The sequence below is a fragment of the Vanrija pseudolonga genome, chromosome 5, assembly GCF_020906515.1.
Source record: "Vanrija pseudolonga chromosome 5, complete sequence".
Classification (NCBI taxonomy): Eukaryota; Fungi; Basidiomycota; class Tremellomycetes; order Trichosporonales; family Trichosporonaceae; genus Vanrija; species Vanrija pseudolonga.
This window is the reverse complement of record NC_085853.1, coordinates 255716-281490: the sequence shown is the minus strand read 5'-3', so window position 1 is coordinate 281490 and position 25775 is coordinate 255716. Positions and strand designations below refer to the sequence as shown.

The window sequence follows — 25775 nt, the reverse complement described above, 5'->3', positions numbered from 1 at the left end:
CGGCTTCCCTCTCGCTCCTGTCGCCTCCTGACCTGTGACTTGTAATGCCCACAGTAGAGTGGTGTCATTTCCCCCCTCACCAGAGCTTGCTGTGCTCGGTCGCTGCCCAAGTCGGAGTTTAGTATTGTCAGGCCGTCAGTACGTACACAATACATTCTCGACCAGCATTCCTTGCTGGTGTATCTCGCGCTCTCTGACTTAGCCCGCCCTCGTTGTTGGAACCAATGATGATGCTCACATGGATACGGCAATGCTAACAAGAGTGCAAGAGGTCGCACTATGGGGATGTTGTATGGAGACAATGTTGTTACAGGTTCGTGATGCCGCCTCGTCTCCGTCTACTGGCGCAATGTCCTTCTCGCTGCTGTACGTCTCGACTGGGCTTCGTCAGTGACGCCCCGGTCTTGAAACTCACCGCCTGCAACCCCTCTACCCGACACGCTCTACTCGCCCTCCTCCTCGCTCTCGTCCTCGATCTCCGACCCGTTCGGCGCCGGGTGCAGCTCCTTCGACAGCTCGTTGACGCGCTGCGAGAGCTTCTGGCTGGTCACCTCGGCGACCTGAAGACGCTTGATAAGCGTGTGGTTGGCCTCATCCGCACGCGTAAGCCGCATGCGGAGGTCGTGGTTCTCGGCACGCAGCGAGACATCGTAAATGCCCCACTTGCGCTCCGCGGCCTTCCACGTCTCCTTCTGTGCTCGGAGAGCAGCGAGCTCGAGGAGGGGGTCGTCGTACTCGACGGATGGCTCACGGCTGGCGATGATGCCGTTCAGCTGGGCGACACTGATGACCGTGGAGTGGTCGTCAGTTCCGGCTACCGAGGGAGAGCTGCGGCCTTCGTGGTCGTGGCCCTCGGCGTCATAGCCGTCTCGGTCGAACCCGGCCTTGTCGAAGCCGTCTTCGTTGTACCCGTCCTTGTCGAGCCCGTCGCGGTCGAAGCCGTACTCGTCGTACCCGTCCGAGCCGTACGGGTCCTCCTCGGCATGAACGAGGCTCGGGTCGCCGTCGTAGTAGTACACGATGCGACCTCCCTCCATCACGCCGTCATCGTCTTCCTCAGTCAACTCGCTGAGGGCAGAGCCTTCGCCCTCTGAGCCGTCCTTGGCAGCCGCTGGGTCCATGGCCCAGTCCTCCGACTCCAGGTCCCAGTCGGCAACTTCTGCCTTCTCCTTGCCCTTTCCCTTCTTGGCGGACGTGGAGGGCGCAGGGGACTTGGCGCGCGAGAGGGGAGCAGCTGGCGGCTCGCCAAACTGAGTGATGTGGATGCGTCCGCGCTCGTCGACGTGTTGCTGCACCAGTTAGCGTCACTCGACTCCCCGCCACTTCTATGTACTCACGCTGCGGTACACTTCGAGGCTGTTGCGGTGGACGAACAGCATGGTGGTCGCGTCTGGGAACACCAACAAAAAGTGCTTGTTGTTTGTGCCCGTCTCGCAGGCACCATTCTGCGAGCAGTAGTGGCAGGTCCCATTGCGCATGCGACCGCCTTCAACTGCAACCTCGAGTGCCTCGACCCAACAGGGGCCGGGGCGCATTCGGCACCGCTTGCATAGAGCATGCGGTGGTGCGCTGTGGGGCATGCATGATCAGCGGCTGACTCGAGGGTTGGTGCGAGAGGGAAGGAAAGGGTGCGGTGTGTGTGTTGGTGTGTGAGTGCGAGGGAAGTTGACTCACGTGTACTTGACGACACGGCGGGTGTCGCCTACCTTGCCCTTCTTGGTGTAGCGTTCCTCGGGCGGGCCGTATCCGAGAAGTGCCATGTCGTCGGGGGTGAGGTGATAGCCAACGGGGTAGTTGGCAAACATGTACGGCGTGTGCACAGGTTTGGCGGGTGCTGCCGGGAGAGGGGGGGAAGGTGGGGTGGTCGAAGGGCCGGCGGTCGAGGGATCCGCCGATGAGGAAGCGCTCGCCTTGCCCTTGCCCTTGGACGGCGGCGCCGGCTTGGGGGGCATGGGTGACTTGGCCACACGTGAGCGCAATGACCTGGTGGCTGGCATGTTGCGCTAAGGGTGTGAGCAGGGGGTGGTGTTAGAGACTCAAGCCACTCACCTGCGTCGCTGGGCTGTATGAAGAGAAGTTGTGAGAGAGAAGAAGAGAGGCGAGAAGGACACGAGCAAAGGAAGGTTGAAATGTCTGCCGAGGGGTGCGCTTCTGGCGGCGGCGGGGTGGGTGACGCACCTCCACCAACTGACCATCGTCGAGGGAGGGAAGCGGAGGCAGATTGATTGCAGCAACGACCATCCTCGCCCCGACCAACCCTCCTCGCCGAGTCGCATCAGCCCATTTTGCCCCCGCAGCAGGCAACAGCGTGCATAGAAAGAGAGGCGGTGGAGCGAGAAAGAAGCATGCGTGCAGTGGGTGCGAGCGTGTGCGACAGCTGCAAGGCAGGTGAGCGGAATGCTCCGACAACGGGCTACCCTCGCCGGCAGACAATGAGGCTGCTCGCGTCGTAATCGACGTTTGCCTGCTTTAGAATGCAGAATAAGTGCCAGAGGACCGACATCGACATCAGCGCGGTGCACGTGGGTGCGAGGGCGGGAAACCACGCAGACAAAGGCCAAACATTTGGCAGCGGGTTGTCTGACAAGGTTTTGACAAGGTTGCATGAACGCGACATGATGGACATTACAATGGCGACCGGGCAATCTCCGGTGCTAGTATTCCCCGCGAATTTGAGTGATTAGCAAAAGTCGAGCAAGCTGAGGCGGCATGATGAGTTTGTCGGCCAAGGCAGCTCAGGTGACACTGGGGGAAGGGGTCTGGCAGAAAAGCTGGAGCGGCTGGTGGACAGCCTTGTCGCGGTGGTGTCGGCTGTGCTCTTGCAAGCGCACGAAATAGGCGAATCAGCACATATGTATAAGCAAAAGCGAAAGACGACATGTGGTGGACAAGTTGTCGGCGACGACCGTCGGCAGCGCAGGTGGTCGTGCAGCACCCCGCCGCTGAATAACGCTCAGCGACCATACAGCGACACCGTCACTGCACTCCCCCGCCAGTATCCATTCCACCCCACAACCAAACACAAAGTAAGCGACGCCAAGGGACCACCCAAACGTTGGATCAGCTGAGCGAGGGCGGCGCGTTTACAAGTCAACACTCAGCGAGCGCTCGGACGACCCACACAAGAGCGGGGCCCACTCCTGTTCTTACTTTACTTCACCAACCACTACCAGTCACCGAACGCACTGGGGGTGAGTTTACCTCATGTTCTCTTCTGCCTGCTGTTCTTGCAGGCAACATGGCTCGTGACACAGGTGCTTTAAGTGGTTCTACCTCTGCCCGTCGCAGTGCTCCCATGCGCTTGTCCCAACGGCTCCCTTGCTCCGCACACAACCCTTCATCGCCCCTCCGTGGGACCCAGTGTCGCGACCCCAGGTAGCGCTCTTGCGTCGATGCACCGACTCTCAAAGATAGAGGCAACATCTCGCACAACTTCCGTCTCAGGCAGGGTGTGTCCTCCAGCCGTGAACTGGGGAGGCGACCCCCTGGCCTGCATTATCTTTCCAGCCCCCAGGAATGAGCAGCAACGAGCGTCTCCGTTGTACCTTGCCTGTTGGGCAGAGAATAGGAGAGGACAGCCGACACTCTCTGGGCCCTCGGCGTCACCCTGTTGCCCAAATGTAGTGGCGCGCACGTCGGCGTCAACAGCTCCGATTCGGCATTGCCGCCATCACCCCGCTCAACCCGGAAGAGAGTAGTCTTCCCACTCATTAACTACCAGAGGATGGGAGAGCCGTGCGCAAGGCTCGACACATCCAGCATGACGTCAACAACGTCGGCCAAGCCCACTGGGACAACCACAGCGAAATCCCTCCACTCGCCACGCAACCTGAGCAATTTTTCTGCTCGCTCAGAGTCAGCACAATGCATGAAACCATTTTCTTCAGCTATGATATGCATGGTAAAGAGGTTCAATTGGTGCATACGAAGCGCGGTGGCCTGGTAGCATCAGGAAAAATCACCCCCAGCGGTGGTGAGGTGGTGGGTGCTGACACCGAGCGCCACGCCGTCCACACACGTCCGGTGCCGCGCCGCACCACCCCCCTCCCCCTCTGCCTCAGGCAGCCCAAGGGGGTAAGCAGGACAATTATTCTCTCTCATTGACCCTCGTGCGTGTTTGTATGGGGACGCTCGAATCGTCACGCCCCCCGTCGCCCCAACCACTGACTCAACTCGCTCCATCCTGCCTCCTCTTCACAACCCACCTACCCTCAACATTTTGATTGTCACTAGTCGACCCATTGTTAGTCGAGCATTTGGACGAAGCTAACTGCAGCACCATGGCTCCTTCACCAAACCCTGGCAGCGCACGAAACCCGTCGTCCAACCCCCCACCACCCAAGCGCGTCAAGACTCAACGGCGTGTCGAGCGAGCAACCGGTGGCCCGAGCCAGGCGGTGGCCGCCAACCCTCTCACCAAGGTTCAGACCGGCGCCAGGTTCAGTACCAAGAACTGGACCACCATTAAGGCCCCCAACCTCGGTCCCAATGCGACGGCCCGGACGGAAGAGCCAGTGGAAAAGCAACAAAACCTCTCGCCGCCCCCGGAGACGACAAACGCCCTGGGCCTAGTTCTGTCTCCCGGTGAGCTTCCTCATCCGCTCCAGACACAATGTTACAACTATCCGCAGACCCCTCCAGCAAGCAAGTCTCTTCCATCGAGAAGAGAACAAGCGGACAGCATACCAGAACAGATCCACTCACGTACCGGGGCTGGCCAGGAGTTGCGGCTGTCACCGCTCGATATCAGCTCGGCACCCCGGGCACCCTCCACCACAGCTTCACCCACGCTGTCTTTGGAGCCGCTGCAGGTGAGTTTCTGTTGTGATCAATCCTGACACCAGCCCTCACCCGTACCGGAGGAGGAAGACGCCGACGCCGACCCCGATGACGACGCTCAAGAGATATCGGAGGTCCAACAGCGCCTGAACAACATGCAGGCCAAGATCGACCAGCTGTTGACTGGGAAGGAGTCCCTGTTGGCCGCTGAGGCTGCGTGGAAGGAGAAGGAGGCTGAATGGAAGAAGAAGGAGGCTGAATGGAAGGAGAAGAAAGAGGGGTGGGACCGCGAGCGGAATTGGTTCCAGCACGTGCTGCATCAGCTTTGCGAGTTTAAGCGACAGGCCCTTGCGAAGGAGGAGGCAGGGGGTTCGGGTAGTTCAGCATAGGCCGTAATGAAGCTTAGGCATCTTTCTTAGGAGGTAGAGTTTCCGCAGGACGTCCTAAGGGGGACAGAGGAGGAGGTGTACAAGGCGTTCGCGGCTCCCCTCGAGCTCAGGGGGCCCACATCACTCCAGGCAGCAACTGCAGACGAAGAAATGGCCTCCCAAATCCTACGGTGGTGAGACCAGCTTCGCATTGAACGCATCGAGAACGCCACGAAACGTGCTACGCAGCGTAGCGCCCATGAAGCCGAACTCGACCACCTCAAGACTCAGTACGAGAGGAAGCTCTCTGACTTGCGGCAGGTGACGTCCAACGAGAGGCAGAAGTTGGAGGCGCGCATCAAAGCACTCGAAGCCCAGTTGGCGGGGGTGGGCACGGGACGCGTCCTCGCTGAGGAGCGCGCCGTTCGCGCTGGGCCGGGTGGGAGCGACCAGGACGTGGCGGGCGCGATCCAACGCGCCATTTACGGGCTGCGCGGCGCTTCGGATAACCCCACCCCCCAAGTGCAGTCCATCGAGGCCGTGATGTTCCAGCTCAAGGCGAACCGCATCGAACTCGATCTACTCGCTTCCCGCCAGCAGCGGGAGGAGGCTCACCCAGCGCACCGGCCATGCTAGAGGACGTGCCTACCTAGGCCCCGAGGTGTGTCGCTTTGTTGGCGAAGCGAGCCGCCACCGGGCGGCCAGCGAAGGTGTATTCAAGGCTATACTTGATCGTGATGGGGCGTAGTGAAGTGGGGCTTGTTGATCGGTTGTCAGTCGGTGGCAGTGAGTGGGGCTTGTTCGCCAGCAAGACTGACATGCCGGCTGTCTATTGTTGGGACGGGGTGAGCAGAATAATATACACAGACAGACGTTACTCCTGTGTTGTACATTATAATCGCCTTGTTGATGTATTGAGACTTGGACGTGAGCATTAGGGATGGTATGCATCGTTCCAAGTCGTCGTTGTCCAAAGGGGCACGAGGGCACGAGGGATTGCGACGATAATCCCGCCAATCTCCACGCCCCGACCACCATTCACACACAAGCTCTCAACTGCTCATTCACCCACACATTCAGTACAATAAGTCCCTTCCACTAGGACGAGTACAGTACCACTAGACGGTATGCCGGCACAGAGGCACTCGCCCACCGGTGCGCGCCGCTCCCCGCGCCTATCGCCACCCATCACCAGCTCTGCAGCGCGCGCCCCCTCTCCGACACCCTCGTCCCCGCTGTCCTCCCTCCCCGGCGAGGACGACCAACGCGACGACGACGGCCCCAACCCCTCCTCCTCTACTGCCTACATGTTCCCCGATCTGCCCGTAGGTTACCGCCTCACCGCCCCCGAAATGGCGCAGGCAGGCTTCGGCGCCCCCAGCTGGAGGAAGGTGTCGCGCAAGCACGGCTCCTACCGCCTGGTCCAGATGTACCAGTGAGTCGGCTTTCCTCGCCTCCAGCTGAGCCCCAGTGTGCCATCATCCCTCGCCTGCAGGGCGTGCCGTGGTGACCAGTGCTGGATCGAAGCGCCGGTCGTGGCCGCCGCGGGCGGCCTCTTCAACCTCACCGCGTGCCAGCGCTGCACCAAGGTCGGCGGGTGCGAGGTCAGCACCGTTACCAAGGGGCTGTACGTCGCGTTCACTGGGCCCAACACCGCGGTTTTTTTGAACAGCTCCACACTCGAGCCGGTACAGGTAGGTCTTATGGGCGACGTGTCTGACACCAGCGCGAGCCCGTTCCAGAGGAGGAAGACGCCGACGATGGGGCGGACGAGACGACCGCCGCGCTCCAACAGCGCCTGGCCGACATGCAGGCCCAGATAGAGCAGCTTACCGCTGAGAAGGAGGCTCATTGGCCGCCGAGGCTGCTTGGAAGGAGAAGGAGGCACAGTGGGAGAAGGACGCCGACGCTTGGGGCCGCGAGCGCAACTGGTTCCAGCACGTGCTGCACGAGCTCGCCGAGTTCAAGCGGCGCGTCATCAATGGCGAGCCCACGGTGGCCACGGGTGGGTCTAGGTCGTGAAAATGCCAAGTAGAATGCATACAATATACGCTCACCACTTCTCTCGCTGTGCTGGCAGAACGGCATAGTAATGCGGCCTGACGTGGGCGAGCAGAAATGACACGACATGTCGGACAGCAGGCGAATTGTTGCGCCGTCGGCAGAGCAGGAAAGAGGCCACATCTACAGGGCAATCCACACAAGCTTAATTGGGGTGTCTAGTAGCTGGTGCCAGGCGAGGGAGGTTGACAGAGGGGGAGGGCGCCTGGTGCGAGAGTGGATGGCCAACACGCACACACTCACACATCGAGCGCCCTTTCCAATGTTGTGCGCCGACAACACTCATCCTGACATCCTGACATTCAACTCTCTTCCACTCACCATCACCTGTTTGTTGTCTTGACCTACAGTACTGTACCTGCGTGAGTCACCGCTCACCGTAGCATACTGACAACAGCTCCACACCAGTCATCAGCTCGAACAGTATGACTCCCTCGCGCCCTCTGGTTCCGTACACCCCCTCCCCGTCCCCACCGCCAGCGCTGGTTCCCTCCAGAACCTCTCCCTCCCTGGGTCCTCCCACGTCGCCCCCTACATCTCCATTGCCCCCCGTACCTCCCTCCGATGACGGTGAGGGCATGGACGTTTGGGGTGACTCCCACGACGGCACCAGCAACGACACAGCCACAGCCACCTTCGAGGACGACAGTGACAGCGAGGAAGAGAGCGACAGCAACATTACCACCGAGGACGACGCAGACACGCCCCTGGACCAATCCCCATCCCCCAACCAAGTCGGCAGCGGTGCCCAAGGAAGCACCAGCAACATTACCGACTTAGGGCTCAGGGCAGTAAGGCTGCAACCCCACACTTAATTCGAGCCCAAATTCAGGTACAACGACGCCGCCGATCCTAACTGGGTGGACAACGGCGAGAACGTCGGCGAGGAGGAGGGAACAATCGTCTCTGACGATTCCGGGAGCGACGGCGACGATGATGCTGAGATGGAGGACTCCGGGAGCGACCACAGCAACTCTCCTATCCCCTCTCCAGCTCAGCAGAGGCACTCAACTTCGCCGCCCCCCTCACCCCTGGAACCCGGTTACCTGTTTGCAACAACTGAGGTCGGCGAAAGCCTATCTCACGACCAGATGCTGGAGCTCGGGTGCCGCGGACCGGAGATGAAGGGCGTTCTCCTTGACGACGGGACGTGTATGGAGGTGGAGATGTATCTGTAAGTCCGCAAATCCGTGGGTCAAATCGTGTCTGACCCGTACAGCCTGCCTAGACACTTCGCATGCCCTGAATGCCGCAGTTCGAATCAAGAGTGCTGGGTCGAGGTATACAAAGTCGCGGAGAAAGGGGGCTATATGGATGATGAGCCGTGTCTCTCTCGCTGCCAAAAGTACGGAGAGCACCATTGGGGTCTCGAGACGGACTGTTATGTGGCCTTTACCTCCCTTCGCCATGCTTTGCGGGTTGATCGGACAACCCTCCAGCCTTGCGGAACGGTGAGATAGACATGAGGAAGCAAGCTGACATGTCCAGCCAGTCTCGGATATGGACAACGAGGCCGATGATTCACTCCCAATCCAGCCTACTGAGCTGGTCCCGATGCCGTCCTTCAGCGGTACCCGCACCAAGAAGAAGAAGAAGAAGTCCTCGCAGAGAACCACCACCACCCTCGCCCTCAAGCACGAGTTGCTAAGGTTCGCCGCAATGAAGAGAAAGAAGAAGGTCCTCCTGGCTTTCCATAGGAACGCAATGGAGACAGAGAAGGTGGCTCGACGCAGGACTGAGGAGGCGCTGGAGAGGGAGCGCGCTGCTCGGATCTCCAAGGAGGCCGAGTTGGCTGCAACAGCGGAGAAGTTGGCCGCCAAGGAATCGGAGCTTGTCCAGGCTACGGACCAGCTTGTGGCACGGGAGGCCGAGTGGAAGCAGAGGGAGGAAGAGTACACAGCCACCATCGCGAGCCGTGACAGGGAGCTACAGGAGACAAACGGGCATCTGGCGGCCTTCGTCGCCTGGTCCCAGGCAGCCCCCGCAGGCCCGCAGCAACGCTAAAGAACGGATCCTGCGAGTGCAGGTTCGATGTACACATAAGACATGTAAGTGGTGTCACTTGTGGACGACACTGACAGTCACAGATATGTATCTAGGCATACCCAGTTGCTGCGTTTTGTTTTGGGCAACAGCACGATGATGAAGTAACAATTTAAACGCCGCTGCCAGTCATGTGCCACTGCCACAGCCTGGTGCCACAAACAGTGAGGACGTCACGTGATGGCTGACACCTCTGACGTCAAGGCAGGCACCCCGCAGTATGAAACGCTCGATCGTGATCCGCGACCTCCTGTCGACGCGCTGCACCTTTGACTGCAATGCTGTCCGACACGGATCGCAAGCTGGCCCCTCGGAGGTCCCCTCGACGCGTCCACTACCCCGCGGCAACCTAAAGCCCAGCTCCGTCCCACCCACCACCTCTCATGCGCCCCCTCGCCGAGCTGCTAAGCGACGACCCCGCGCTCCCCGAGCTACATGAGTGGATCGCGGCGTCACCAAGCGCCGTCACCCTCCTCCCTGCGCCCGACTACGCCGGCACCACCCTCCAACAGCTGGGATTCACGACGGGCTCGTTCCTCGGCACGCTGGCGTACTCCACTGGCGGGATGATCGTGGACTACTGGCTGCGGATCTATGGCGGCGGCAGTGCGGAGCTACCGCGCAAGTTGGTGCCGCCGGGCACGTCGTTCACTATCCCCGCTTCGGACGCCACGGCGGCAGGCATGATCCTCGTCGGCGACGATGTCGTCGGCGGGTTCTTCGCGCTCGACGGCGGCGTGCTCGGTAACCCGGGCAAGATCCACTACCTCGCCCCTGACGCGCTGGAGTGGGAGAACCTCGAGCTCGGGCACGGCGCGTGGGTCGCGTCGATGCTCAGCGGCGCGGTAAACCAGTTTTACGCCAGCCTCCGCTGGCCTACGTGGAAGGGCGACATGAAGAACGCCACGGCGGACAAGAGCTTCAGCTTCTACCCCCCGCTCTGGACCAAGGAGGGGAGCGTGGCCACGAGCGATAGGCGGCTGGTGCCCGTCACTGAGGTGTTAGGGCTCAAGAGGGTGTAGGTTATGCAGCTTGGGCATGGCGCGCTGGGCGGCAGCTGTGACGACTCACAAACGCTGACCTTGTGGGTTTCAACAACGTCTCACACTCCTCACCCTTGTCACCTCGCGCCGGGTCGAGGCTCACAACACAGCATCTCCTTCCTCTGGCGCGTGCTCGCGTTGGTGTTGCCTCGCACCAGGGTGCCCACCTCGAGCTGTCCCGTGTCTATAAAGGCAGCCCTGCTGGCTCTCCACTCGTCACTCTACAGTCCCCTCAAGCAGCATATTAACCACTCACCCAAGCCAGCCATGGACATCGGCTCCACCGAAGCCCCCACGTACATGTTCCGTGACCTTCCCAAGGGTACCATTCTCAATGCAGAACAGATGGCCGCAATCGGTTACGGGTCGCCAGAGCTCAAAGTGGCATACAAAAAGCAAAAGGAACCCAAGAACTTCTACCCGTACGTCCTCGCGGCCTTGGGAAGCGGGAGAGACGTAGCTGACACTGCGGTCAGCGCCCCGCCACATGTGTACTGCGCTGGATGCCTCGATAAGCAACGCGTGTGCTGGATGACCGGGCTCAAGGTTGCCGAGCGCGGCGGTTTCTTTAACACGACGAGCTGCCACGGCTACACATCCAAGGGCGAGAGGTGCGAGGGCGATATTCGAAACAAGCTTGTTTATCTCGCCTTTGTTGATGAGAACACTGCGGTGACGGTCACCAGGGGGAACAGTCAGATTGTTGTTACGGTGAGTTGGTGTGAAGCGGTGGGGCGCTGACTGCGCCCAAGTTCTCGAACCAGTCGGACGCCGCGAGCGCAAGCAACCAGCCTCAGCAGCCCCAGGTCGAGCTGAGCGCCGAGAGGACGGCAGCGGATCCTCAGGAGACCACCCAGGCCTCCGCCGTCTCTGATGCCGGTCTCGACGTCCGCGCCGACAGCCCGGCGGGCGACATCACCATGCTCAGCGCCGCTGAGGGCGACGAACACGCCGCCGAGCGTGCCGCTTGGCAGGCGAGGGAGGCAGAGCTGGTACAGCAGTGCCACGAGCTCACCCGCCGCATGGCAGCGGTGGGATCTGCCCTAGTGGCCAAGGACCGCGAGCTCGCCACGGCGCGGGCTGAGCTCGATGACGAACGCCAGCGGTACGCCGAGGAGAAGGACGCTTGGGAGGCCGACGCGCTGCTCGACAACAAGGTAGAGGACCGCGCCGCGCTCCTCGAGCTCATGGCCTCCATGCGCCGGAACCTGGGGGCGATGCGCGCTGCTGTCGGGGTGGGGCGGGCGTGATACGTGGTGGGAGTGGCTTGGGCCAGGTTTGTAGATGAGGTTGGTGCAGTGAGTTTGTAGTGCCAGGACGGAGGCGGTGGCCGTGACTGGGTGGGACAATGCCCGTCGTCATCGAGCGGCACATGCGTGCAGATCGCGACATCTCGACGCGAGGGACTGATCGTGTTTCACGCTAACAAGGGTGTACCGTTGTGCCGGAGTGCGCAAGGACGGCACGACGCCTCGAGGCTCGAGGGGGCAATGGCATAGTGGCGGATCAGCGTGGCGGTCAAACAGGTGCCACGACGGTTGTCCTGCCCACCGCGCACGACGGCAGGGCGGCTCCATCCCCTGCTGATCTCGACTGAGAAGCATCAGACGGTCTCGAAAGGGATAGATTGCGATGGATGGCACACACTGATCCACGGCGCCCTCGCCTCGCGGTAACACCATGAGAGGCGCGGGGACGGGCGCGGGGGCGTGGTGCCCCCTCTGGAGGCACACACAACACGAGTCTTCTCAACCCGACGACAACACGGCTCGTCATCCTCCTCTCTTCATCCCACCATCCTCCTCCAACACTCCCCCAACTCCCTATCGCCTTAACACTATCCCTGCGACTCACCGGGACCTTCCCAGCACCACAAGACATGCCGCCGACCAAGGACTCCCGCCGCGGCGCGCGTATAGCGATACCGCCGCCACGGGCGGAGCAGGCCCTCCCGCCAAATCCTTTGTCGCCCCAGCCGGCCCCGGCACGGTCCAGCGTGCTTAGGTACCTCTTCACCGAGCTGCCGGTGGGCAGGGAGCTCAACGCGGAGGGGCTGGCGGCGATAGGGTTGAACGTAGACGCGGGTAGCGGCTCCTCGGTGGCAGGCAAGGTGCGGTACGTCCGTCGGTGTTAACTGGGCTGACGCGAGCAGAGCGCCGGAACACTTACGCTGCGAGAAGTGTCGTCAGCGCCAGCGGGACTGCTGGGTGACCCCGTTCAAGGTCGCTGCCCCGGGTGGCCTGTTCCACCTCACGGCATGCTACCCCTGCTGGTCGAAGTGCCCGAACAGTACGCGCCGGAACGAGCAGTACCTTGCCTTCGTGGACGGCAGTACTGCCGTGTTTGTCGACAAGGTCACTCGGCGGGTGGTTCGGACTGTAGGTTTGTGGGCCAGCCCGGCCGCTGACGGCACAGTCGAGGGCAACGGACGAATCTCTGGACGGCGTCGGTCCCTCGCGGCGTCACTCGTCCAGGTACACCACCGCCGATGTGACGATCCCCTCGCCCCCGACTCCGATCAAGTGTGAAGGCATCCGCCATCCCGATCCCAGCGCCCCGGTCCAGCTGTCGAACGCCGCCAATGAACCCGCCTGGCGCCAGACAGACGGCCAGATCCGCTTCAACACCCAGACGCACCGCGACAGGATGCACGAGCTTGAGCGCGAAAAGTGGCAAGCCGAGCGCTCGCAGCACTTCGCCAACGCTGTTACGTGGGCCACTGAGCGCGCGCAGCTCAAGGTCACCATTGGCGACTTGAGGAAGGAGCAGGAGCTGCACAACCAGGACAAGGTCGCCTGGCGCGCTGAGCGGAAGAGGTACGCGGCCAGCGAGGCTGCGTGGAACGCCGAGCGGCAGCAGCTCCACGACGAGGGGCACGCCGAGCACCAGCGCTACGCCTCCAACGAGGCTGCGTGGAGCGCCGAACGACAACGGTTCGCGGAGGACAAGGCTTCCTGGGACGCCGAGCGGCGGACGCACGCGAATGACAAGGCGTCGTGGGTTGCCGAACGGCAGAGCACGCCCAGCAGAGGATCCAGTGGGCTTTCGAGCAACTCCAGCACAACCAACAACGCGGCGCCGACAAAGCTGCGCTGGAAAGCCAGCACAAGCTGAACGCAGAGACATCCGCCACGCTCAGCGCGGAGGTCGAACGGCACGCCACCACCGCCGCCGAGCTCGACGACAAGAAGAAGCAGCTCGCCGAGCTATCCGCCACGCTGGATGACGAGCGCGCCCAGCACGCAAGCGAAGAGGCGGCATGGAGCGCCGAGCGCGTTCAGCACAGTGTGGTCGAGGCCTCCTGGGAGGCTGAGCGGGAGAAGCACGTCCAGGAGCGCGCCACGTGGGTGACCGAGCGGGCTCAACACGCCAAGAAGGAGGCTGCGTGGACCGCGGAACGAGGCAATATGACCGCGAAGTGGAACGACGCCGTCCAAAAGGAGCACGCCAATGTCGCGATGTGGCTTGCCGAGCGGGCGGGATACCAGCGCCGCATCGCCGAGCTGGAGGCCTGCGGGGCGGTACAGGACAACGAGACGCTCTTGGGCTTGCTCGACGTCGCGGACCGCGCGCTGGTCGGCGTACGTGCTGCTGTTGGCCCGGCGGCGGCGACCCCACGTCCCCTGTAAAAAAAAAACAGTGTTTACATACAACTCGCTCAAGCGTGTTACCCATACCTCAGCGTCAGCGTTCAAGTGAAGCCAGACAAGAAGACTAGGGTGGGACGCACTTGCTTGCGTTTGTCCATGCACTGTGTGAACTGTGTGTCTAGCCGTCTTCGCCATGCCTCGGGGCGTGTGTGCTGTTGCTCTGCGTGGCTTGCCTCTGGCCTGTGTGCCGCCTCGGCGTCGACGTTGAACGACACCATCAAGACACACACACACGCGGTCGTCACGCCGCCGCCACGCCCGACACGAGGCGCCGACGATCTGTCCATCTGTCTGTCCGTCGTCCATCGATCCTCCCCTCGTCGCCGTTACAGAAGAGGGAGCTGGCGCCGCCATGCATCCCCCGCATCAGTGTGCATGTGTGTGTCGCGTCAACCTTCGCCACCCAACGACTGGCGAGGGCGCACATGTTTTGCTTAAGACGACTCGACGTTATCAAGAATATTCTTCACCTTGATCACCTCTCTCTCTCAACCTCAACCCAAACACTCACCGCCCGTTCATGGCAATCGAGGATTCAAACCCCCACGACGCGCCTGTCGGCATAGCCGCAGAGGCTGCCGGCAGCTCAAGAACCACGTACATGTTCAGCGACCTCCCCGTCGGCACCGAGCTCGACGCCGAGCAGATGATGGCGATAGGCTGCGGGCCGCCGACGTACAAGACGGGTCCGGTAGCCTACACCGGGGACAAGTACCTGTGAGTCTGCTCTCATGTGCACCAGCTGACCTCATCTCAGAGCGCCAGAGCATCTCGCCTGCGTGCGGTGCCGCGAGGCGCCGGAGACGAAGGACGGTGGTGGCTGGTGCTGGATCATGGCGCTCAAGGTTGCCGAGGAGGGCGGGCTGTTCGACCTCCGCGCCTGCCACGACTGCGTGCCGCGCAAGTGCTCCGCCAGCACCCGCTCCTACAACCACCTCATCGCCCTGACCGACCCCTACACTGTGGTGGTGCTCGACAGGAAGGGCAAGGCACTCGTGCGCATTGTACGTTGCCCGACCGGCGGGTTCAGTGCTGACGCGCAAGGCGAAGGGGAGGCCTCAGCCGGTTGCTCCACCGCCCCCCGAGGTTGAGCACGACGGCAACTCCAACCCCGACGACGCCGAGGAGACTATCGTCCCCGTGACTCCCTCAGGCTTCGGCGAGAAGGAGACCCCCGCGTCCCCGGTGGCCCCGGCGGCCCCGGTGGTGCAGGCCACGCTCTCCCCAATCACCGTCAAGCTGCCCGCCTGGTCCCAAGTCGACGGCAAGATCGTCTTCAACAACAGCCCAACGGCGAGCACCAGCACCAGCAACAAGACGCACGAACACGAGCTCGAGCGAGCCGCTTGGGAGGCTCAGCGTACCCAGCACCTCGCCAACGAGGCGGCGTGGGCTGCCCAGGAGCAGGAGTACGAGTCGACCATTGCCGCGCTCAGGCACGACCTCGAGCAGTAAGTGCGCACGCAGGCAGCGTGGGCGACGCACCAGAGGCAGTACGAGTCGACCATTGCGGGCCTCAAGCACGAGGTGCAGCAGCACGCGCGCAAGGAGGCAGCGTGGACGGGCGAGAGGGTACAGTACGCCGTCAACGAGGCGCGCCTGGCGCACGAGCGCGAGGTGCACGCGCAGGCCGTCGCCGGGTGGCAGGCGGAGCGCGCGCAGTTCGCGACCAATGAGACACGGTGGGCCGCCGAGCGCAACCACCTCGTGGGCGAGTGGCAGAAGGTGGCCAAGGACAGCCAGAGCAGCGTGGCCGCATGGCGCGTCCAGCAGGAGTCGTACGAGCGGCACATTACCATGCTTGAGGCCAACGCCGTCAAGGACCGCGCGGCTATGTTCGACCGCCTCGCGGACGCGGAGAGGGCGCTTGTCGGCTTGAGGGCCGCACTGGGGATGTCGAGGGCCCGCGGGGGTTAGTATGCTTGGTTGGTGGTGGTAGCTTGGATACTTGGTGATGCATGGCCTTGTATGTAGCTTGAATGTTCAAAGGCCTGCGCGACGGGGGTGCGTGGTCTGACGGAGAACGAAGAGAAGCCATTGTCATGAGTGCGAGTGTGCATGCGTAGGGTTGGAGTGCGAGCCGTCTGGATGAGCGGCGGGCACACACGACAATCAACTCGAACAACGCCCTCATATAAGTTGAGACTTCACCGTCACTCTCCTCACCACCAAATAACGGCAGTGATCAAACAGTAAGCAAAGCCCAGCCTGCCCACGGCCTACATACCCAGCCCCAGCTAACGCAGCAGCCATGTCGTGGGACCGCACGCCGCGCGCAACGCGAACGGCATCTGGGCCAGTCCCAGCCCCGACGGTCAGCGCTGCGACTCCGACCTACCTCTTCGCCAACAGACGCAGCGAGCACCTGACTGAGGGTGAAATGACCCGCCTGTGCGGCGAGGGGACCATGACGAACGCCCGCGGCCAGTCGGAAGTCTACTACCCGTGCGTGTGCCGCACCGCACCTCAGCGCTGACAGCAGCGCGCCGCCGAAGCTCGTGTGTGAGAAGTGCTGCGAGTCGAGCCACAGTTGCGAAGTCAAGCACTTCAGGGCCGTCGGCGGTGGGGTGCTAGAGGTCGTGGCATGCTTTGAGTGTTTCCGTTTAGGCTCAAAGTGCTCGAGCAGCTCGCGCCGTACTGGCGTGTACGTCGCGTTCACGGACTGGGGCGCGGAGCACGCCGTGCTCGTCGACAGGGAGGGCGACCCGATTCACCGCGTGAGTCGCGCTTCGGGCCGTGCTGATCTCCAGGTCACGAGCGAGGACGACACCGACATCGAGCTGGCGAGCGACCTCATCGCCCGCACGCCGAGCACAGGGGCGAGCAGCTCGCCCGAGGAAGTCGCGCACCGCGCCACCGCGCGCGCCGCACTGGACCGTGATCTTGCAGCCGCAAAAGTGCGGTATGATGCCGTTATGGCGGGGGTCGATCGTGCCGTGCGCGAGTATGTCGAGACCGTGCGTGAGCAGCGACGGGTCGATGCGGAGCGGGAGGAGCGGGAAGGTGGTGAGGCGGCTGGCGGGGCGAGTGGTGGCGAGGGGAGTGGTGCTGGTGGCGAGCTTGCTTGAGCTGGGTTTGGTGGACGGTGCGATATTTGTCATTTGCATTATTGGGTTTGACGCGTCCGTGGAGTGGACTGGGTCCGCGTTGCGTTGCGGTGAAAACGGTCCCGACTACCGCCTTCCTCACCGTCCCGCCTCAACTGACCATCTGACCCTCTGCCCACTGCCCACCGCGACCACAACTCACAATGCCCGCACCACGTCGCAGCTCACGTACTCGTCGAGCAGTGTCGCGCTTCAACCCCCTCAAGCCGCCCGCCCAGGCGGCTGCCGCCCCGGCGGCGGCGTCGTCAGCAGCAACACTACCTACCCCGCCTTCATCGGGCTCGGCAAGCTCCCCTCCCCCGCGGCGTAGCCAGGGCCGCCGCCTCAACAACAAGCCTATCACTTATGGCTCGCGACGTCCTTCGAAGACTCGTCCATCGTCGACCGAGCTGCTGCTGCACCTCTTCCTCAGCGACGAGGAGGACGAGCCCACCACCAAGACCAATGGTGCTTCCACAACCCGCCGTCGTATCAGCCACACCTCCCGCTCGCCTTCCCCCGAGGTGACGCCGGATTACGCCCTCGGAGTCGACGCCGACCGTGGTCCTCGTCTTCAAGGCCGCTTCATGGCCCACGCCAAGGACTACGAGGACAGTCTCGACGAGTCAGACGAGGAAGACGAGTTGCAGAGCCAAAGCGAGTCGTCGGACGAGGCGGTGTCGAGCGGGGCGGAGGAAGACAGCGCCGAGGAAGACTACGACGCGCGCGATGTCGACCCCGACCCGAACGCGCCGTCGAACCTGGGCGCCAACTATCGTACCCGCGGTGAAAGGCACGTCCCGACCTCGCCATCCAACCGCACATCCCGATCCAAGGCCACGGTGAACCGCACCGCCGCCACCGCTTCCACCTCCGCCGAGCCCGAGTTCCTCCCCTCCCTCCTCGACTTCATCGCCACCCACAAGGACTGCCATGGCGCCGTTGAGGCCGAGCGGAGGAAGCATGCGGAGGAGAAGGCTGCGTGGGACGCTGATCGGGCGCGGCTGGAGGCTAGGGTTGCCGAGCTGGAGGCGTACCGGGCCAACGCGAGGCAGGCTGCCAGGGAGCTCGTGGCGTTGAATGACGAGTGAGGTCGAGGCGGGAGGGTGCCCACTGGTGTACATATGCAGATGATGCAAGCTTACAATGCGCTCCGTCAACACCGTGTAGAGTACACCTAAGCCGTCCGACCACGTTTCCTCCCAGCACCGTGTACTTACTTCCACCTCCACAGCGGTTATTTTCCTCCTACATATTCCGCGTCGTGACATTCTCTCTCTCACTTACCCACCACACCACCTACCATGCCCCCAATACGCACCAGCACTCCTGCGCGCCACCCCATGTCACCTCTCACCGCCTCCCAGCCGAAACCCGAGCCCCCGACCGCCGTGCGGTCGTCCTCACGCAAACGCCGCCCCGTGAACACCTACGCTGATCTCGAACACCTCACCGACAGTGAAGACGAGACTTGGCCCAACGATGAGGTGGAGAACGGCCCGTTCTGGATGAACGATGACGGGAAGGACGACGCCGCGATTGACTTCCCTCACGATCATGAGGCCGACGACGAGAACGACAGCGAGGTTGATGCGCCGACCGACGTCGGGGAAGGCAACGGCTTCCCAGTGCTCGCTGAAGCGGCAAGCCTGACGTCACCTTCCCCCTTGTCTTCCCTCTCAAGCGCAACGAGCACCCCACCGCAAAACCCGTCGGACCCCGACCTCGCCGAGGAGGATGCCGGCCCAACACCATCGATGCCCATCCTAGTCCTTCCCCCGGGCACGCCTAAAGACCTGTCGTCCATCCTCCGCCGGTTCACAAGCGACATCGGGCGCTGGTCGGTCGACCGTGAGCGCGCAGCAGCCGACAATTCAGCTGTAATGGACGCACGTGAGCGGCGCCTGGCTGCCGATATGGAGGTGGTGGAGAAGGAGAAGCTGCACCTCGCCGAGTGGTCCGCGGCGGTGGAGGCTAGGGAGAAGCTCCTTGCCACGAAGGCTGCAGAGGTGGAGGCTGAGAAAGCGGCGCTCGAGACGAGGGGACAGCAACTCCACGAAAAGGAGATGTTGGTGGATACCAGGGATGAGAACATGGATGCCTGGATGAGGCACCACGAGGAGACACTCCGTCGGCGAACCATCGAACGAGACAAAGAACGCGCGCTCCGCACGACCGCCGACGCCAACCTTGCGCGCGAGACGGCACTCCGCGCCTCCGAGGCGCGACAGGCCAAGGCCGAGTTGAACGCACGCGAGGCGTACTGGAAAACGATTGTTGAGGAGTTGGAGAGAGAGCAGAGGGTGGGGCAGGAGGTTGTGAGTGGTGTGCAGGCCAACAATCAGATGTGAGTGGCAGCGTGTGCTGCTGAGGCTGACTGTGCAGGTGAGGGTGAGGCCCATTGTCTATGCATTACGACTGTCTAGCATGCATGTGAATCGTTTCATAAGTGGTGTCCCAGTTGCTCGAAGAAGTTGCGTGGACGGTGTTCGTTGGTCCGGGACGAGTCCAATGCTGAATCGCGCCGATCAGACGCGACTGTCTTCCTCGTCTTGCCTGTCTTCCTCATCTTCAAACCTCACACCTCACACCTCACACACTCTCCATCACCCAGGACATTGAGCTCAACTCACCATGCCCGCAACGCGGAGCAGCACGCGCCGCCGCGGCGCGGCGCATCCATACCAGCCTTCCGAGCACGCCAAGTCGGCCACGGCCTCGCGAGGCACCCGCCGCACCGCGGATGACGACAGCGACGACGACGATGACTCGTTGCCTGAGCGCGAAGACGAGGCCGAGTCCACAGACGCCGACTACTCTGACGAGGAGATGGATTTCGACGCCATGGACGGCGACGAGGAAGACGCTCCGGTCCATTGGCACAGCGAGGAAGACGACCATGCGGGGCACCGTCCGATCGCCCGCGTCCTGGTCAACGTCGATCGGCGACGGCGCGAGCTCTCAACCTCATCCTCCCTCACAAGCCTCAGCAGTAACCGCAGTGCTCACAGCACCGACAAGACTCCCACCACACCACCCTCAGCACCAGCCACCCCGGCCACTGTCCCTCCACCACCAGCACAGGCACCACCACCACCACCTGCACCACCCGCCGAGCTCGTCTTCCCCACGAATCTCAGATACACGGTCCACCTCATCGTCCGCCTGGGCTGGCACGCCTGGAACCTTGTCAAAGGCGGCGATGACGACGCTGTGCGCGAACTCCGCGCCGAGCTGGCAGCGTCTGAAGAAGAGAGGCGGCGGCTCGCGGAGGCCTTGCAGGCAGCCAACAACCAGGCGGAGCGCGACGCGGCCGACAAGGCCGAGATGGAGATCGAGAACCGCCGCATTGCCGACAACGAGGCGGCGTACAAGAGGGCAAACAAGCGCTTGGCGCTCGAACGCGACTTGCTCCGCCACAACCTCGAGCGCACGAATCGATGATCGGCCCGATCGAGTCGACGGGAGATCGCACCTCGGTGAGGTCGAGGGGCAGCAGGCGAGAAGTCATTGCGGCCGTAATGGCCGGCGACGAGTGGCGAGTACACAATCAGCGTCGTCGAGGCGCGCTGATATCAGCAGGCAAACATAGCGGACACATGGAACAGCTGAGGGCCTTCTAATTCGGACATTCTTCATACTGTATACATACACACTCATGGATCATGTGCATCACTTCAGAGCATCTTGCACCCCACCGCCTGTGCCCCGCCCACGCGCCTAGGGCTCAGCGACGGCGGTAACAGTACGGCGGGGCCACCGCCAAAGCCAGTCAGTCGCGTCAGCCGCATTTCGCGTATTCTCCACCAGGCCACCTTCCTCCAAACACCCAACTTCCTTTTCTTCTTCTTCTCATTCTAGCGCGACACATTGTCAACACGAGTCAGACATCGCACTGTAAGCACCGCACCGAGGACCGCAGACAGGTACCTCGGCTCACGCCATACTGTTCAGCACCGCGACGCTGCGACGACGCTCACGACGATGCCGCCCCCACCCAACCCTAGGCGAATCGCCCCGAGGCCAGTATACCTCTTCGCCAATCTTCCCGTCGACAGTGCCCTCCAGTCCGCTGAGATGATGTTGATCGGGTGTACTGCGACGGCCGAGAAGCCTACACGGCGGGGCAACAAGAGGCCCGTGGACAAGTTTCGGTGAGTCGGCGATCTGCTGTTGAGGACGCCCGCCCAGGTGCCTTCCCTCCCTCGACCCCTCTGACACCACACCCAGCACGCCAGTCCACTTCTCCTGCAAGATCTGCTTCGACCGCCCTCGCGACACGGGGTGCTGGGTCGAGGCACTTGTCGTCGCCCGCGTCGGTGGGTACTTCGAGCCACCCGGCAACTGCCACTACTGCGGCACGTGCGGGTGCGAGTGCTCTCACAAAGCGTACTACCTGGCTTTCATCGACTCGTATACCGTCGTGTTTGTCAACAAGGCGACGCTGACGGTGATCCAAACGGTGAGTCGCTCGCGGCGCCACCGACCGTGCACCTTCCCTGACCACCACCCTGACACAACCCACCCAGCAAAGCACCGATGCCGCCGGCGAGCTGAGTATCAAGCTCCCCCCGCGCAGCATGCGCGACAAGCGCAAGCGCGTCAAGCCGACCGCAGCACAGATCGCCGAGGCGGCCCGGAACTTCGTCAAGGACGAGCCCGACAGCGAGGACGACACGCCGCGCCGGTCAAGACGCCGCACCATGGCTCAGGGCGATCGCAGCCCCAGTCCACCTCGGTACTCGCGCGCTCTCCGTCGGCTGAAGGGCGAGCCGAGCCCCGAGCCGAGTGCGACTCCGCCACCCAGGCGCCCGCTGATGCACGAGCACCTCCGCGCGATCCAGGACGAGCTCGACGCCCATGCAGAAGAGAAGAAGCGCTGGGTAGCCGAACGCGCGCGCCTCGGGCCCGACTCAGCCGCAGTGCAGGCCGACCAGAGGAGGTACGCTGCCGACCGGAAGGAGTGGGACCGCGATCGTGAGGCGTTCGAGGAGAAGGAAGCCGAGTGGGAGGACGAGCGGGAGGCGTTCGCGACGCGCGAGGCGGACTGGAAGCGTAAGAGCACGTCGTTCGCCACCCGTGAAGCGGAGTGGGGGCGCGAGCGGGCGTCACTGCTCGCGCAGCAGAAGGCTTGGGAGCGGGAGAAGACGGGGCACGTGGCGGCTGCGGCAGAATCCAAGGCGGAGATGGCCAAGATGCAAGCCGATTTGGACAAGTTCGCGGCCGTGAAGCGTTTGATGGACTCGTAGTAGGTGGTAGATAGTGGCAGATGTCTGTAGCGTATGTACAGTAAGTGAGGACATTGCCGTGTCTCAATGTTCCCCTCACTCTGTATGCCCTCTCCGGGGCACCGATCTGCTGATCCAGACGCGTCGCGCGCCGCGTGTTGTCGCGTCGTGTCGCCGTCGCGGCCCGGGCGCAATTTCGCCTCGAGACGAGTCGCCACCCACTGACCGTGGCCCTCCTTTGGCATGCAAATTGGCGCGAACGGCTTCTCTCGTCTCTCTCACATTCTCTCCTTCTCTCACTCCTTCCTTCCTCACAACTTGCAGTGAGTCAGCGCACTTTGCCACCGACACACCTTCTTCACACACCTTCTTCCCCGGCCACGCCGGCCTTACTGAGGCAACGCGAAAGCCGAGCCGGCGGTGTACCTCTCCGCTGACCTGCCTGTCGGACACCAACTCGATGAGGTGACGATGCAGCGTCTCACTGGGAGTGTGGGGAAGCCTCGAGAGCCATATGATTGCTACACGTATGTTGGGCTCCAGTGCTGGAGAATTTACTGATGATACGTAGCCTACCTGCCCACCTCAAGTGTCCGTCGTGCCGCGTGAACAAGCTTGCTTCATGCGACGTCGAGGCCTTCAAGGTCGCCCAGGCCGGTGGCTACTTCCACCGCCAGCGGTGTCACAACTGTTACTGCGGTCATATCCGGTGCATGGGGAGCACCCGCAATGCCGGCGTCTTCATCGCCTTTCGTGATTTTGACACCGTGGTCCTTGTTGACCAGAAGACCAAGGAGATTGTGAAGATGGTAAGTGCAGTGGAGTGGACTTGCCGGCTTCCTTGGGCTCACCATGCTCCGCAGGACGAGGGCGAGGACGACGACCACGACCACGACGCAGGCGACCACCACGGCCTTCCTCTCCGAGCGGTGGGCGACCACCACGACGCCGACCCCGACGCCGACACCAACGACACCCTTCCCACCAAGAGGAGGCGGCTCGTGTACGAACCCACCTCCAGCCCTTCAGCCCTGACCGGCAGCCTCAGTCCTCCACCCCCCCGCCGCAGCCCCACCCCACCGACGACCCGCCGCGACATCACCCCGCCACCTCGGACATCAAGGGCGAGACTGAGCTGGCAAAAGACGACCCCTTCGCTTCTGGCCTGCGCATGATCCAGCAGGGCATCAACCAGCACACGGCAGACAAGGCGGAGTGGACCGCCGAGCATGAGCGCCTCCTGTCGCTCATTGCCGAGATGGATCGCAACCACCAGGCGGAGCGTGTGGTTTGGGAGGGCGAGCGTGCCGGTATGGCGGCCCAGAAGGAAGAGCTTGCTGCTCTAAAGGTTGAGAACCAGCAGCTCAAGGCACAGGCAGAGCAGGTCAACCAGGTGCGAGGTGCTTGGATCACACTGCAGGGCGCGTTTGGTCGCGAGGGATGAGATGCACATTGGTACTGTTGCATGCACAAGAGTCAGAGCACACGTGTGGCCCCGAGGCCAAGTTCGAACAATGAGAAGCTAGAGCATCCAATGATGATTTATCGTGGGCGGGCGTGGCGGAGCATTGCTGTGGCATCACCCACAATTGGCTCGGACGAAACCCGGTTGGGACAAAATTCTGGTCAACGGGACAAAAGTGGCAGCGCCTACTTCGTGCCCGGCGACAGCAATTGTGCCCACTACTGCCGTATTCTTTATGCTAACTAGACACCCATTTGATGCAGTGGATAACGAGCAAAATGTCAATATCAGTGATCGTTGAGCATTTTAGCGATAAAGAAAGGGAGGCGAATGGTGACTTGGTGATCGAGTCTGTCGAGCAGCCCTCACCAACCCGTCCAACCCGTCCAACAGCCCTATATACTCCCACTCGCGTCCCAGTCTCTCCTTCTCTCTCCACACATCCTCATTATTTTCATTCCAATTTCTCACCAAGCACCAACTACGCGACTGACACGACGGCCATGTCTGCTAGCCGCGACCCACGCCTCCGAACCTACCTCTTCTCTCTCAACCCGGTCAAGTTCCCTCTTCCGTACGATGCTATGGTGCGCTTTACAGGTAGCCAAGGGAGCAAGCTCGTCGAAAATGACGCAACGGTATGGTTTCGGTCAGTACAAAGAGTCGAGAGCCAGCAGTACAGCACTGACGAGATAACACAGCACCCCCAAACACCTCGAGTGCGCAACCTGCACTCTCAAAAACATCACCTGTCGCATCAGGGCCCTCCAGGTGGCAGAGCGGGGCGGCTTCTTCCGCTTAGCTGCTTGTTCCTGGTGCTATTATAAGTCGGAGGCATGTCCTGGCTGCAGTACCGCCACGAGCACGTTTCTCGTGTTCTGTGACAAGGATACGGTCCTGATTGTCGATGAACATACCAAGAAGGAGGTGTCGAGGGTAAGCACCACACATGTCGTTTGTGACAGCGCTCATCGCATAGCACAAGCTTGAGACTCCGATCTCCAACACCACCACTGGACCTACCTCAGACGACCGCTCCGGGACGCCCACCCAGAGCACCGGTACCCCCAGCGGCGCTCCCACGCGCGTCAACAGCCCTGCCCCCGGTAGCAGCGGTAGCAACGCTGTCCGCCGCAGTGGGTGGGGTGGGTACCAGGGGCCAGATGCCGCCCAGCCCCCAGCCAAGCGCCCACGCATCAATGCCGAAGACACCACTCAGCCCACCTCGCCAGTCCCCGGAGCCGTCTACCTGTCGGACCTTGCCGCTCCTGGAGCCACCCAAGTACCCAACGACGTCCTCCCTATCATCCGGAGGCTCAACGAGCACACACAGTGGGCGGAGGAGCGTGCCAGTGTTTTGGCCGAACGTGACAGCATCGCCTCCGAACGCGAAAGCATCACCGCCGAACGTAACACGATTGCCGCTGAGAAGGAGGGAATTGACCATGAACGGAAGCAGCACACGGATACACGCGCTGCATGGGGTCAGGAGAAGGACCGCCTCATCGCCGACCACACCTCTAAGGAGACTGCGTGGGCGTCCGAGAAGACGGAGCTGGAGGGCAAGCTTAGCCTTGAAAAGAATGCTCGGGGTTTGGAGAATAAAAAGTTTAAGACCGACTTGGAGAACTGCCAGCGTGAGAAGGAGAAGCTTGCCACGGACCTCAAGGAGGAGAAGGCGGCCCACGCCGAAACGAAGCAGGCCCTCGAGAACGAGAAGGAAGTCAAGGAGCGGATGCGTAGGGCCCTCGATGGCCTTTAGAGCCCCGGGAGCGATTGAGAGACCATCATATAGGTCCATAGCTTGGGTCAGAAAGTAGTTATATGTTGTGATTACCCACCCGGGAAGGCGACGGTAGACGGCACCATGCAGCAGGCGAGTGTCTACGGATAAGGCTTTACGTTGTGAATGGGGTGCTGGAATAGTGGGTCGCCCCGATGACTGCCACATGCCACAGATGCTTTGGGCTGCCACATTAGGTCGCACAGCGACAGGAAGCAATTACCAGGCCGTGGTACAAGGAGGTGGTGTCATGCACATCCGCACCCCCG

At 62.1% G+C, this 25775-nt stretch overlaps 8 protein-coding genes across 8 annotated transcripts; 7 read left to right on the top strand and 1 right to left on the bottom strand.

The window, feature by feature from the left end:
- Positions 1–443: 443 nt before the first annotated feature.
- Positions 444–1952, bottom strand: LOC62_05G006796 (uncharacterized protein; the record flags this gene model as incomplete). The annotated part of the gene is made up of 3 exons (XM_062773311.1): positions 444–1289; positions 1338–1569; positions 1675–1952. 3 exons carry the CDS (start codon positions 1950–1952, stop codon positions 444–446), a joined length of 1356 nt encoding a protein of 451 aa, XP_062629295.1.
- A 2328-nt stretch (positions 1953–4280) lies between these two features.
- On the top strand, positions 4281–5783 carry LOC62_05G006795 (uncharacterized protein; the record flags this gene model as incomplete). The annotated part of the gene is made up of 3 exons (XM_062773310.1): positions 4281–4811; positions 4845–5059; positions 5402–5783. The coding sequence occupies 3 exons, from the start codon at positions 4281–4283 to the stop codon at positions 5781–5783; spliced, it is 1128 nt and encodes a 375-aa protein (XP_062629294.1).
- A 671-nt stretch (positions 5784–6454) lies between these two features.
- On the top strand, positions 6455–9212 carry LOC62_05G006794 (uncharacterized protein; the record flags this gene model as incomplete). Its single annotated transcript, XM_062773309.1, has 4 exons — positions 6455–6582; positions 6643–6841; positions 7023–7152; positions 8701–9212. 4 exons carry the CDS (start codon positions 6455–6457, stop codon positions 9210–9212), a joined length of 969 nt encoding a protein of 322 aa, XP_062629293.1.
- Positions 9213–9634: 422 nt separating this feature from the next.
- On the top strand, positions 9635–10273 carry ybfG (the record flags this gene model as incomplete). The annotated part of the gene is made up of 1 exon (XM_062773308.1): positions 9635–10273. The coding sequence occupies one exon, from the start codon at positions 9635–9637 to the stop codon at positions 10271–10273; it is 639 nt and encodes a 212-aa protein (XP_062629292.1).
- A 288-nt stretch (positions 10274–10561) lies between these two features.
- Positions 10562–13923, top strand: LOC62_05G006792 (uncharacterized protein; the record flags this gene model as incomplete). Its single annotated transcript, XM_062773307.1, has 5 exons — positions 10562–10716; positions 10771–11005; positions 11047–11529; positions 12860–13331; positions 13415–13923. 5 exons carry the CDS (start codon positions 10562–10564, stop codon positions 13921–13923), a joined length of 1854 nt encoding a protein of 617 aa, XP_062629291.1.
- A 541-nt stretch (positions 13924–14464) lies between these two features.
- On the top strand, positions 14465–20474 carry LOC62_05G006791 (uncharacterized protein; the record flags this gene model as incomplete). The annotated part of the gene is made up of 12 exons (XM_062773306.1): positions 14465–14661; positions 14702–14948; positions 14989–15395; positions 15435–15856; positions 16194–16389; positions 16427–16446; positions 16483–16661; positions 16695–16905; positions 17235–18117; positions 18490–19333; positions 19416–19421; positions 19719–20474. 12 exons carry the CDS (start codon positions 14465–14467, stop codon positions 20472–20474), a joined length of 4368 nt encoding a protein of 1455 aa, XP_062629290.1.
- A 540-nt stretch (positions 20475–21014) lies between these two features.
- Positions 21015–23702, top strand: LOC62_05G006790 (uncharacterized protein; the record flags this gene model as incomplete). Its single annotated transcript, XM_062773305.1, has 6 exons — positions 21015–21184; positions 21261–21492; positions 21560–22278; positions 22830–23067; positions 23122–23187; positions 23307–23702. The coding sequence occupies 6 exons, from the start codon at positions 21015–21017 to the stop codon at positions 23700–23702; spliced, it is 1821 nt and encodes a 606-aa protein (XP_062629289.1).
- A 524-nt stretch (positions 23703–24226) lies between these two features.
- Positions 24227–25485, top strand: LOC62_05G006789 (uncharacterized protein; the record flags this gene model as incomplete). The annotated part of the gene is made up of 3 exons (XM_062773304.1): positions 24227–24372; positions 24575–24659; positions 24703–25485. 3 exons carry the CDS (start codon positions 24227–24229, stop codon positions 25483–25485), a joined length of 1014 nt encoding a protein of 337 aa, XP_062629288.1.
- Positions 25486–25775: the final 290 nt, after the last annotated feature.